The following is a 13799-nucleotide window of genomic DNA, read 5'->3' as shown; positions in this document are numbered from 1 at the left end:
CCACCATTTGGAGAGGCTAGGAATTATCAAAACCAATTCTTGGATTCTTTATATTTTACATTTCTTTCTTGAGTTTGTCTCCTCTCACATTTATTGCCTTTTCTCCTAAGGCAACAAGAAGAAGTTAGGCAGTTCCTTCACCAATTTTCCTGGAGACATCATTAGATCAATCAACCAGTTCATTAGGTACATTTTCTGTTTCTCATTACTACAAGTAATGATGTTGACAAACTACTAATATGTAATGAGGAAGCAATCTGAGAGACCAATATTCAAGCTTAAATTTTTTTTATGACTTAGGCTTGGAAAATAATCCTGCTACTTCTGAAGTTTTTGACTAACCACCAGGTCAGCCCTATTCAAAGGCATGAAAATTTGAAGATGTAGGTCACTGGAGGTCATCTTGGAGGCTGTGTGTTACATCTTATAACATAATTCAAGGTATTTTCCTAATGGCCAGAAGTGTGTATGGGTTGTCGTGTGGGGCAAAGGCCACTGCAGCATATTGAAAAAAGTGGAGAATGAAAACTACTTCTTAAAAGGAAAGAGTAGATCATTTCTGTAGGTTGAAGGTTAAGAAGAAAATATGAGTCAGAATTTGGGGTCCTAGATTTCTCATTCTAATCAAGGCTTCATGGTGGCAAGAGAAGATATAGCATTCTCGAGAGGTCTCTTATTCTTTTTTTTTTTTTTTAAAAACTTTATTTTATTTATTTTTATGGGGTGCTGAGGATCGAACCCAGTGCCTGGCACATGCTAGGCGAGTGCTCTACCACTGAGCCACAACCCCTGCCCTAAAGGTCTCTTAGACTTATGAGTAAGTGTAGAGCTTAGTTTTCAGATTTTTCTGCTCTTTGGTTGTTGAGGATGAGAACTTTTTATATGATTTCTGGTAAGCTCACTAGATTTTACACTAATAATATATGGTCTTTCGTTTTCTCCAGTGTGTCACTTCTCCCTAACAATAGCACCCAATTACATGGTGTTTATAATTATTAATTATCCCATATTTTTCAAATTCTTGATACATGTCACCAACTAACAGTACCCTTCTTTTCCCAGGTATACCATCTCAATTCACCACCTATAAACATTGTATGGCTACCTTCTACCACAGTCTACTTATCACCATCTGCTTTCTCAGTCAATTCTGGGTACCAATAATCACTATTTAGGTTCCATTTATGTAAGACAGAGATTGGCATATAGGAGTGCTCTTGGGTCCAACATCTGTGTGAAGAAGGGAAGGATACAGATTTAGGAGACAGAATGGTTGGACTGCAGTACAGTAATAACAAAGTTAAACTGACAAAGAGTTATGTAGCTTGGATGACCATTCAGAACTGACCTGAGCTGGAGGAAAGAGCTGGGCCTTTGTATCTCCATTTTGAGCAGTCATTTGGTTTAAGCTGACCCAGAAATAGCCTGATTTGGGGTGAGATAATTCTACTCAACTGAGGTTATTTTTATAGAGGGTGATCAGCATTTACAATGACCATATTTTCATTGGATAACCTACCTGAAATATTTCTCCTTTCCATTCTATTTCTACATCCTTTTTATTTTCCTCATGAAATTTATCATATATTGTAATTTTCTTGTTTATTTAATTGCTAACTTACTTTTACTTACACTAGAATGTAAGTTCCTCAAGCACATTGACCATAACTTGCTGTTTCACCAAGAATGAATGAATGAATGAAAAAGATCCAAGGTCTTGGTTTCTTCTGAACTTTGTTATGATCCTGGATATGCAAGTCTTAGGGAAATATGGGGAGCAGTGAAGTATTTGGCAATTAGAGGAGGTTCTCAGGGGCAATCAAGAAAAGAATAGAGAAATAAAAGGCGATTTGGGGAAGTCGTCACAGCCGGTGTGTTTCTTGAGCAAATCTCATCCATCATTCATCTATATTATAGGTTATAAATATTCAAAAAAATGACATGAAAAATTCTCCTGACACCAAGAAAGACTGAGTTTTAATCTGGGTTAAGGTAACCAATATAGAGACATCATATTTCATAATAAAGGCAGAAGGGACCATAAGAGTATTAAACATCTCACAAAGATAGCCAAATTTTCAAGAATGCTTTGGATATCACTAAGCTATGGAGTTAGGGGGTGGGTTGTTTAAGCAGATATTTGAGAGGTGAGAAAATGCCAGAAAACCTATTTATCTGAATACTGAACACCTGAAGATGACCCAAATAAACTGAGAGGGCCCACCCCCACCCCCAATCAAATGTCCAGGCAGATTACAAGCAGATGAATACAAAATATTTGTGACCAGAAATTTATGTTCACATATTCAAAACATCAAGCTCCACTAGACCCTGCATTTTAAATGAGATAATTTGTAGAGTAGACAATTACAGTTTATAGGCAATATGATTTTATTCTGTAGGAAGAAGAAAGATGTGACTTTTTATAATATACTGTATAAATTTCCTTTTGATATTTCCCAAAAGAAGTAAACACAATGACTACAACCTTTTATTTGCACCTAATCTTTTTTCTTGGTATTTCTAATAATGAACATTTACAATGAAAGTAAGCTAAATATTAGTTTCATTAAGAAAAAGAGGTATGTGAAATAATACCTTGTGCAAGTGTTTAATCTGAATACCTGCTACCAAATCAGTAGGGTCAGCTTCAAAATACTTGTTTTCAATTGTCTCATGATGTTGAATTGGTTCAAGTTGTTTTTTAGGTGGTTCCCCAAACCAGTAAGAGTGCTAAGAAGGGAATAAAAATATCATCACTGTAATGACCCTGAAAATGGAAACATTAGAAAATACAAATGTATTTCTATAATCCATTTTCTGTACTCCATCTCAATGTAAATGTTAGCAGGCATTTTTATTGAGATATATTCTAGAAAATTCCTTGGATTAAAATTTGAAGCTTTATATATAACCAGAGATACTGTATACATGTAATAAGAATTGTAATGCATTCTGCTGTCATTTTTTAAAATCAATTAAAAAGTGGGCTAAAAATAATTTGAAGCTAATTGGTTATAATTTGAATCCAACAGTATTCAGAGCAGGATATTAAAGTCCTAACTGTTCAAGGGAGAAAATATGAAAATTGCTCCAATACTAGGTTATAGTAAAAGAATTATATCACTTTCTGCCTATCTTCTCTGAGCAATATGTGAGTCAAATATTAAGCATCAAACATAATTTTAAATGTTTGTATTGCACATTATGAAAACCTGGACATAAAATGCCAAAATTGAATGGAAAAGTATGAAAGCTCTCCAACCCTTTTCTATCATTTTGACCCCCCACAAAAAAAAAGGATATGGAAAAATAATAGAAGGCAAGATGTTCATGCTTCCCATTTTTCTATGATTCTGACTCTAAGAAACCTGGCTAACCAAGGAAATAAAGCAGATTGTGAGTACATAGACAACAGACATACACACACACATACACACACACATATATATATACACACACACATGCACACATTTATATAAATACATGAGGGCTTAGCATACATTAGGAAAAAGCTAAAACAAATTAGTGAAGTTGGGGGGGGGGTAGGTAAGAATAGTTCTTTCACCTCATCTATTGATTCAATTATAGACAGTGCAAAATTAAATTATGATGGTTTTTAAGATATTTTTAAAAAACACCTCATAAGGACTATAGCTCTTTGAATAACAAGCATTAGAACTCACCTTCAAGAAAAAGTTCCATGGCTTGGGCACACCATATTGCCCTGGAAAGACAGCTTCTATATACCAGGTCACAAGACCATATAAGAAAGTATCAAATAAAAACATTCCCAGCACATATGCAAATAAAAAGTTGTCCAGATTGGCTGATGAGAATATGTTATTCCATTTAATTCCTGTTTCTAAGACATAATAGAAGACATTTAATTAGAGGCCAAATGAGACTAAAACAGATATCCTGCTATATCATAATTAAATAGTGGCACTTTCTAGAGATTACTAGTAGAATCAACCACTTTCTTACACCCTTAGAATTTAGATTGCCCCAGAGGGCATCTGAGTAAGTACTCAGGTAAAGTGTCTCTCATTATACCCAAACAAATAATTAGAAATGATTGAAACAAAAAGAAAATACAGGGGTGGGGGAAGCTCAAAGAAAAATAAGCAGACCTTCAGGGTAAGATGGTGGCTCCTCTCTCTCCACCTCTCTTCATGCTAAATGTTTACTGGATATATAATTCTGGAAAAACAATCATGGAAAGGTAGGGACAGATACTGACTATAGGACAGAAAACTAGAAGTGTTTTGCATGTCCACTGCATTGACAGAAAAAGGAAAAAGGAGGCCACTAAATGTAGAGTGTTATTTCCCACAATTCCACTAGATAGCAAGTGAAAAATCCAAAAGTAAAAGGAAGCAGTTCTACCAGAATTGCAGTAAATTTTTGGAGAGAATGTGAAAACATTAATATTACACTATAGGTGTTGGTATAATGTAATACAAGCTTTTGAAGAACAGTTTAGTGATATTAATCAAAATTAAAACTGTGAACATCCACTAAGATAGCAAAGATAAACCTACTAAAACATGGCAAAATTTACAAAGTAAAATACTCACTATTTGATTCTGCATCAAGCAGGAATTTAAATCCCAGGGCCATTGCAACATTACAGCTGAGGCAGAAAATCAGTTTCTGCTTCAATGTCATCTGTCCAGCATTGACAAGGAGTCTAGTAGCTGGAAGGTAGGTGATAAAGAAAAGGAAACCTCCAAAAGCAACAGCAAAATTGACTGCAAGCAAGAAGGAAAGTATAAGGCAAATTTAAGTAGGTTTCAAAGATATGTTTTTTTTATAAAAGTACACTAAAATAAGCTCTATGAGAAATAGAAATTTGTTTTGTTTACCAATACTTCCTTTAGCACATAATAACTGAAACACAGTAGGTGCTCAAAATATTTTTCAGTGAAAAGCCTGAAATGAAACACATGAGGAACTTTTTTCCCCTGAAATTTATCATTCTATATGTAATAACTGAACATTATAAAATTTAATGGAAATTTATACTTTTATTTATTACCACTCATCATAAGAAATTTTAAATATAAATACAACTACTGGCATAATTAGAATATAACTAGAGTGTGTTTTTAGGTATTATGAGGGGACAAGGAGGAGTCCTGTATAGAGAAAGACAAACTTGGTATAAAAAAGCCAAATATGAGGAAAAAAAATGTTCTACATCTCTAGCAATTAAATAAATTCAAATCAAAACTAGAGTACTAAAAGTTCCAAAAATGTGATTCTGATTTTCAGAGTTACCACATACATATACTAGAACATGTAAAAAATTGATATTTTAATAAAAACTTATTAAGCATGCAAATAAACAAGAGTATGGCCAATTCACTAGAAAAAGAAAACTATCCTTGAGGAAGTCCAGAGGTTAGACTTATTAAACAAGACTAAAATAAACTGTCCTCAATATGCTCAAATACCTAAAGGGGGAGGAGAAAATATTGAATAAATGAGATATTAATGTTAAAGTGATATAAACTGTAAACGAGAATTAAAAAGAAAGTCTAGGACTTAAAATAAAATAACTGAAATAAAAATTTATCAGAGGGGTCTACCAGCATATTTGAGCAAAGAAAAGAACTGGCAAAGTTGAAAATAGTATAATTAACATTATACAATCTCAAAGAACAAAAATAAAAAAAGAATTAAAAATTAGCAGAGCCTAAGAGACCTCAGAGGAACCAACATATGCAGAGAAAATGAGAGAAAATGGAAAGGGCTGGAAAGGTTATTTGAATAAATATGGTTGAAAATGTCCCAAATTTTGGGGCAGGGGAGATAAATCTAAACATTCAAAAAGTTCAACTTCAAAGAGGAAAAAAAATCAAAGAAACTTACACTGAGACACAGTTAAAATAAGAATGTCAAAAATCAAAGACAAAGAGAGAATGCTGAAAGCAGGGGGTTAGAGGTATAGCTCAGTGATAAAACACTGATAACCCATGAGGCCCCGGGTTAAATCCCCAGTGGGGAGAGGATCAAGTAGTAAAAGAGAAGCATATTATAATGTTCAAGAGTGATTTCTTTTCAGAAATATAAAGGCCAAAAATCAATTGGGTAACATTTTTAAAGTGCTGAACATAAAAACAAAACAAAAAACACCTTTTCAACTAATAAATTCTATTTGAGAGAACCATATGCTTCAAAAATGGGGAGACTTCCAGTTCCATGAGTAATGAGTTTAGAAGAAGTATCACATCTGATGAGCACTAAAAAACAGAAATGCACAAACACAAATACACTTTCTTGTTTTCATCTTTTCAAGAAGGGAGAACACATAACAAATCACTGGGGGCTGGGGATGTGGCTCAAGCGGTAGCGTGCTCGCCTGGCGTGCGTGCGGCCCGGGTTCGATCCTCAGCACCACATACCAACAAAGATGTTGTGTCCGCCAATAACTGAAAAATAAATATTAAAATTCTCTCTCTCTCTCTCTCTCTCTCAAAAAAAAAAAAAAAAAAAAAACAAATCACTGGCCTCAAGACCGGAGACAGACTGGTAAATATAGGAAATCATGGCTTACTGAAGCAGACACCAGCAGAAACTGTGGAGAGAAGCAGTGTTGGGGCTGGAAATCCTGAACTGTCATTAACATATTACTTGAGGCTCAGTGTAGTTAAAACTAAGACTTAAAAGATTCCAGGAGGATTCAGCCAAGGGGGAAGGGACCACAATATTATGACATTAACCTCCAGAGGATTCAATGGAAATAAGTGGGGAAAAGTGCAAGGCGTACTGCATATATGGCATACATTAAGGGCGTCTGAGTGGCAGGCCACTCCCTTCATGCTAGGTGCATGAGCGGCAAACGGCTTACCCTGTAGGCACAGCCCTGGGCATGAGGCCACGTGTTGCAGTCCTGGGGCTTTTCTCCACGGCTCACTTTTCCACTATTCTTGACTATTTGATTGTTTGCTGTAAGAACAATTAGCAAGAAATTGTATTGGTGGCTGCCTATAATCTGCCTAGCTACTGCCTGAGTATTTATACCTGGTAACTGTGCAATAAAATCAGACCTGCTTCCATCTCGGTCTCCAGAGGTCTTGATTAGCAACTCTGCAACCACACTTTCCTCTACCCTGTTCTGTGGACCTCCTCCCTAGATGAGAGAGAGAGAGTCCACGTAGCTGGTGCCTAAACAGGGACTTGAGGTAAGCCTGCAAGAAAGGGTGTGGTCCCTCACAGAGTGGTGAGGAAGGGGAAATGAGGAACCTACTGAGTTCCACCAAAAACTCGCAGCTGCAAGTGCTGCATACTCTCTTTGATACTAGAGATTTAACCTTGAAAGGCCATTGTTGGGATACTTTCAGGACCTTGCATCACACTTAGCAACAGAGGGGATCAATGCCCACCATTCACAACCTGGGGCAGTAGTAACTACAGTCTGGTGAACCACCTGAGATCCTTCAGTGCAATACCTTACAGAGCAGCTTCAATCAGGGTAATACTTACGCACTGCAAAACACCCATGGGAAACACAACCAGATATCCTGCACTCACAGACAACACCAGGATCTTCAATACCTTGAAGAAAATCCAGTAAATGGGAGCTGGTAGATGGTGAACCATAGCAATCATAGGGATACTGCAGAGCCTGCATCCTTCTGCAATAGAAGCAGCCATGCCACAACACTGCACCCTCTCAGCAATCAGCTGCAGACCCCTGAGCCAACAAACCAGACGCTGCTGGTTGGAGGTCTTAGCAGCTATGGAATTGGCTCCTGTGACCCACAACTTGGGAGGGAGAGAGCCACGCCAAAGACTGATGGACAAATGCTAAATGTTCAAACTTCAATAAAATAAAAACCAAGATTCAACAAGAATTTCTTCACCTTGACAGGCTTTACTACAAACAACTCTAATGTCAACTTTGATCATAAAAATGACTATTCAACTGGAACTTTAATTGTTAACCTAACAGTCAACATTGTACTTTGACCCTATTTGAATGTATTTCATCTAATGGTTTAAAGCATTGACTGGAATCAATCTTCCTTCTTATCTTTATTATCCTAGCTCTAGTTTATACTTGCTTCTCTTACCCCCTACTCATTCTCTTGCATTATTTTGCTACTACCTCAAATATACAGTGGGGGATGCCTGTAATCCCAGCAGCTTGGGTGTATATTTTGTATCTGGAGAGTGGATCTGCTTTCTGATCACCAAGTGAGCTGCTTCTCTCTGCCACACTCCTACTTTATGATATTCTGCCTCAACTCAAGCCCTGAAGAATGAATTAGGCCTTCTATGGACTAAGACATCTAAAACTATGAGTCCTCAAATAAACTTTTCCTCCTAAAATTGTTCTGGTCAGATCCTCTAGCCAAAGCAGTGAAAAAGCTGACTAAAACATATGCTGTCTGCATGAGGAACACCTCACAGACAAAACACCCACAGAGTGAAGGTGAAAGGATGGGAAGAAATAAAACACTCTCATGGGGTTAATAAACCAGCAGGGATAGCTATTCTCATGGGTATCTATTCTCATATCAGATAAAATGGACTTCAAGCCAAGATTTATCAGAAGAAACAAAGATTACTTTGTAGTTATCAAATACAACTAATAATATGGACCTAAAATACATCTATAGAATATTTCATCCATCAACAACTGAATTCACTTTCTTTTCAGCATAACATGGAAAATTTTCTAAAATATATCATATTTTAGGTCACGAAGAAAATCTTAGCAAATACACAAAATAGAGATAATACCATGCATTCTATCAGATCATAATGAAAGTAGAAATCGGTGATAAGATAAAATAGAAACCACTCTAACACTTAGAGACTAAACAACATGCTTTGGAATAATAAATTGATAGCAGAGGAAATAAGAGGGTAAATAAAAAAATTCTTATTTTAGAATACTGATATAACACCTCAAAATTTCTGGGACAGTATGAAGGCAGACCTAAAAGAAAAGTTCATAGAATTGAGCTCATATATTAAAAGAATAGAAAGATACAAAATAAATAATTTAATATTACATCCCAAGGTTCAATCCTAAGCAACACATAAAAATAAATAAAGATATTGTGTGTTCATCTACAACTAAAAAAATTTTTAAAAAGAACTATCAATATCAAAATCAGTAGAGACAGGAAATTATTAAAATCAGAACAAAAATCAATGGAATTGAGATTTTAAAAAATACAAAAGATCAATGAAATAGAGTTGGTTTTTTGAAAGGAGAAACAAAATTGATAAACTCTTAGCCAAACTAACCAAAAGAAATAAGGGAAAAAAAACTCAAATTAACAAAAGCCAAGATAAAAAAGGAAATATTGTTGGGGTTTTAACTCCTGAGGTCATAGAAAGTGCACCCTGAAGAATCCAAATGCAGAGTTCCTGTTTATTAGCCAAAGCCAACGAGGCTGGAATGCCGAATGTGGCAGGACAGCAATAACTTCTCACCCTAGGCTAATTCTTGTGGGGCACAATGATCCCGTTTAAGGAGAAAAATAAGGCCCCAACTGTTCTACCTGCTACATACTTCAGGTGTATGTTTCCTGGGATTTTATGAGAACATATCCTGTTTTGTCACTAGGAAAAAAATGTTTTCTTAATACCAGCAATCAAGTTAGTTGTTTTCAATATATTATGCCATAATTAATTTTTAACCTCATATTGATCTAGAAAAGATTTGTGTGCAATTACAAAGCAGTCTGCAGCTTAGCATTCTCCCTCAGTAAACAAATTGTCAATTTTAAGACTCAAGAGTCTTCATGCATAATTGTGGGACCAAATGCTCAACAATAGTTCAGTGGCAGCAAATTATCACCACAGACATTACAGAAGATCATCAGAAACTATTTTGAGGCCAGGCACTGTGGTGCACTCCTGCAATCCCAGTAGCTGGATAGAGGAGGCAGAAAGACCACGGGGTTCAAAGCTACCCTCAGCAAAATCAAGGCACTAAGCAGCTCAGTGAGACCCTGTCTCTAAATACAATACAAACCAGATCTGGGGATGTAGCTCAATGGTTGAGTGCCCCCGAGTTCAATTCCTGGTACCAAAAAGATGAATAAATAAATAAATAACCCATTTTGAAAATTTATAGTTCAATAACGTAGAAAATCTTGAAGATATGGACAAATTCCTAAAGACATATGACTTACCCAAATTGAACCAGAAGGATATTAAAAAAAAACAGATATATTTCAAGTGATGAAATTGAAGCATACATCAAAAGCCTACCAACAAAGAAAAGCCCAGGACTGGCAAAATTCTCAGATGATTTCTATCAGATCTTTAAAGAACTAGTAGCAATTCTCCGAAAATTTTCCATGAAATAGAAAAGAATGGAAGCCTTCCAAACTCATTCTATGAAGCCAGTATCACCCTGATACCAAAACTAGACAAAGACACATCAAGGAAAAAAAACTTCAGACCAATAACTTTGATGAACATATATGCAAAAATTCTTAATAAAATATTGGCAAACTGCATATAAAACACATTAAAAAGATAGTGTGCCATGGTCAAGTGGGTTTCATCCCAGTGATTCAAGGTTGTTTCAACATCCAGAAATTAATAAATTTAATTCACCACATACACAGACTTAAGGAGAAGAATCACATGATTATATCAATAGCATTTGACAAAGTACAACACCCATTCATGCTTAAAATTTTAGAAAAACAAGGGATAGAAGAGACTTACCTTAACATTGTAAAGGATATATGACAAACCCAAGGCCAACATTATTCTAAATAGAGAAAATCTGAAAGTATTTCCTCTAAACACAGGAATCAGACAAGGATGCTCACGTTCACCACTCTTATTCAACATAGTCCTTGAAATGCTAGCCAGAGAAATGAGGCAAGAGAAGCAAATTTAAGGGATAGGAGTAGAAAAAAAGAGCTCAAATTATTTCTGTTTGCTGATGACATGATCCTATATTTAGAATATCCAAAAATGTCAACCAGAAGACTTCCAGAGCTCATAAATGAATTCAGCAAAGATGAATACACATAATAATTATAAATATATTAATAGACACAGAAATATAAAGGCATGATTTGTGAACATATCAACAAAGACAGTCTGGGGCTTGACAGAAAAGTTTCTGTGCATTACTGAAGCTAAAATGCATTAATTAAAATTAAATCATTTAAGATATTAATTATAGTTTTCCAATTGCCTGTAAGAACAAAAAAATTATATGAAAAAATAATGACATGGACATTAAAATGGATGATGAAATGAGAAAGGAAAAAGATATGACATGTACAAAACAAATAAAATGGCAGATACAAGTTCATTCTCATTAATAATTACCTTAAAAAGATTAAAATCTCTATGAAAGGTAAAGGTGACAGAAAGGATTTAAAAAAAATCTGAATATACCATTAGTTGAAAGTTAAAGGACAGAAGGTACCCCAAGTAAATAACCTAAAGAGACTTGGGTTGGCTATACTAATATCAGACAAAAATACACTTTGACTAAAACATTGTTACAAGAAATAAAAAAGGATGTTATCAAGAGTTATAAAAATCAGAATGAATTAAGAGATTTTACAGAAAAGGAAACATGACTCATACTAGTAACACATACTAAACTTCCATTGGTAATTGGGAAATGTAGATTTAAATTGCTTCCACATAATCCTCAAAGCACAAGGAATCAATTCTTGTCTTTGTTATTAGACACTGTGCTAGCAAAAAGTATTTAACCCAAAGGTATAAATGAATAGATATTTGTACACATTGACTTTACTTCCTATTTCCATCTTCCAATCCTTAAAAAACATTTCAAAATCCCCCTCTCCCGGCTCGCAGCATTCTTATGTCTATTTTAACCTGGAATATTTTCATCTATGTCTTTTTTATATGTGTACAATGTTCCATTAATTTTCATTGCTGTCTATTCTCTTAAGATGGTTAATTTTGTATCAACTTGATTGTACTATGGCATAGACTAACCATTACTTCTGGGTAAGTCTGTGAGTCTATTTCCAGATGAGATTAGCATCTGAACATGTGGATTAAGTCCAGAATATTGTCCTTCTCTGAATGGACAGGCATTATCCAATCCATCAAGAGCTCAGAAAGAACAAAAAGGTGAAGGAAGGGAAAATCGTCCCTTTTTTCTTCCTATCTACTTGACTTGGACATCCATATTCTCCTGCCTCTGGACTAGATTTACACCACTGGCTCCTCTTGTTTACAGGCCTTTAAACTACTGGCTTTCCTGGGTCTCCAGTTACAGATTGCAGATTGTAGAACTTCTTGGTCTCCATAATCACACTGAACCAATTCCTTATAATAAATTTTCTTTGATCGTCCAAAATATCCTCATTTTTAGCCAACTTCAGTTGTTCTCCAAATAACTCTGACTAAAACAATATTTTGTGTATCTGTGCCACAAAGGTCAGCTCTATGAAGCAGGCAATGTATTTCAAACAAACAGCAAAAAATAAGCATCTATTAATTAAGTGTAAAAGCTTTTCTCTCACTGGAGCATTTTTTTTTTGTTTTCTTACTTTTACATAAACCAGGCTCATCATCAGGTACTAGCTGATATTGATCCTTCTAATAGTCTTTCCTGGTGGAAAGATTAGACAGATACAATATGTGAGGTAGAAACTAAAGGTAGAAAAAACAAATATGATCCTACTACCACATATATATTGTGATATACTAATTTTCATTCCCTATATTCTCTTCATTCTTTTTCAAAACATTCCATGTGCATATGACATTTGTCTGTTCAGTAAGAATGTAGAGTGGGGTTTATAAGAAGCTTCCAAATATAATCTGTGTTTTATCACTAATAAACTTTTACATAAGAAATTTTAGACTCACCTTTATTAAAGAATGCACTAATCATGAAGCTATAGAATATTAGGGAGATGGCATAAAACAGCAAAAAGATGAAGACAAGAACTGGGTCACTGTACTGGAAGATTGGTGCAGGTTCGATCTAGCAAAAAATCAGGAACTCTGTTTAATCATCTCTAAGTAGCAATATAACAAAACAAAAAAGAAGCCATGAAATATTGTTAAAACATTTTATTAGTCCTAGTGAAACTATAATACTACTCAGTAAGATTATGGATAATTAAGAATTCATTTATTAAAGATGGTCCACCCATCTAGGTTTAAAGTACAGTTTGCTGAGGGCTGGGGATGTGGCTCAAGCAGTAATAACGCTCTCGCCTGGCATGCGCTGGGCCCTGGGTTCGATCCTCAGCACCACATAAAAATAAAATAAAGATTTTTTAAAAAGTACAGTTTGCTGAAAGACTAACTGGCATCTGAGTTTCTGCAAATAAATAAAAGCCACATTTTCATTCTCTAGTCACCTTAAGAGCTCCCACCATACTTCTGTTTTCCCTATTAAAGTTTAGCAGTACCATGCTACAGTCAAATAGACACTTGCCTTGAAAAATAAAATTATGCACATATAAATAATGGTCAAAAAATATAAGCAGAGGAATGTGAAGAAATAGGCAGCCCAGATCATCCAATTACTGACTCCTATAATGAGCTGGTACTCCTGCAGAAGAGTTAAAACAAATCAATTATCACGAAAAACAGTATAACCATAAGAAACTTAGAGTTTTAAAAATGCATTACAAAAATTATATAATTTCATGACCATAACTAAAATGAGTTAAGTAGTAGATATTATCTCCAATTTAAAGAGGAGGAAATCAAGACTCAGAATTTCAAATAACTTGATTACAATTATTATTAGTGAGTCTGTAATTCTTATAAGCCCAGAGATCATTTCCCCAGCAATTTACCTAATA

The 13799-nt window shown here is 35.0% G+C and overlaps 1 protein-coding gene across 1 annotated transcript in view; it reads right to left on the bottom strand.

Moving 5' to 3' along the window:
• The window catches only part of LOC308652313 (phospholipid-transporting ATPase ABCA3-like), a gene marked incomplete at both ends in the record, with an annotated part of 136600 nt that overhangs the window by 109444 nt on the left and 13357 nt on the right, over positions 1-13799 (bottom strand). The window contains 6 exons of the mRNA XM_081300060.1: positions 2599-2733; positions 3687-3865; positions 4581-4754; positions 7492-7563; positions 12850-12967; positions 13427-13543. Coding sequence (XP_081156186.1) covers positions 2599-2733; positions 3687-3865; positions 4581-4754; positions 7492-7563; positions 12850-12967; positions 13427-13543 — 795 coding nt within the window. The remainder of the gene's footprint in view (positions 1-2598; positions 2734-3686; positions 3866-4580; positions 4755-7491; positions 7564-12849; positions 12968-13426; positions 13544-13799) is intronic.

Source organism: Spermophilus citellus (genome assembly GCF_964194105.1).
Source record: "Spermophilus citellus genome assembly, chromosome: 6".
Taxonomy (NCBI): domain Eukaryota; kingdom Metazoa; phylum Chordata; class Mammalia; order Rodentia; family Sciuridae; genus Spermophilus; species Spermophilus citellus.
Note: the sequence above shows the minus strand (reverse complement) of the source record. Positions and strands in the feature narration are given on the sequence as shown.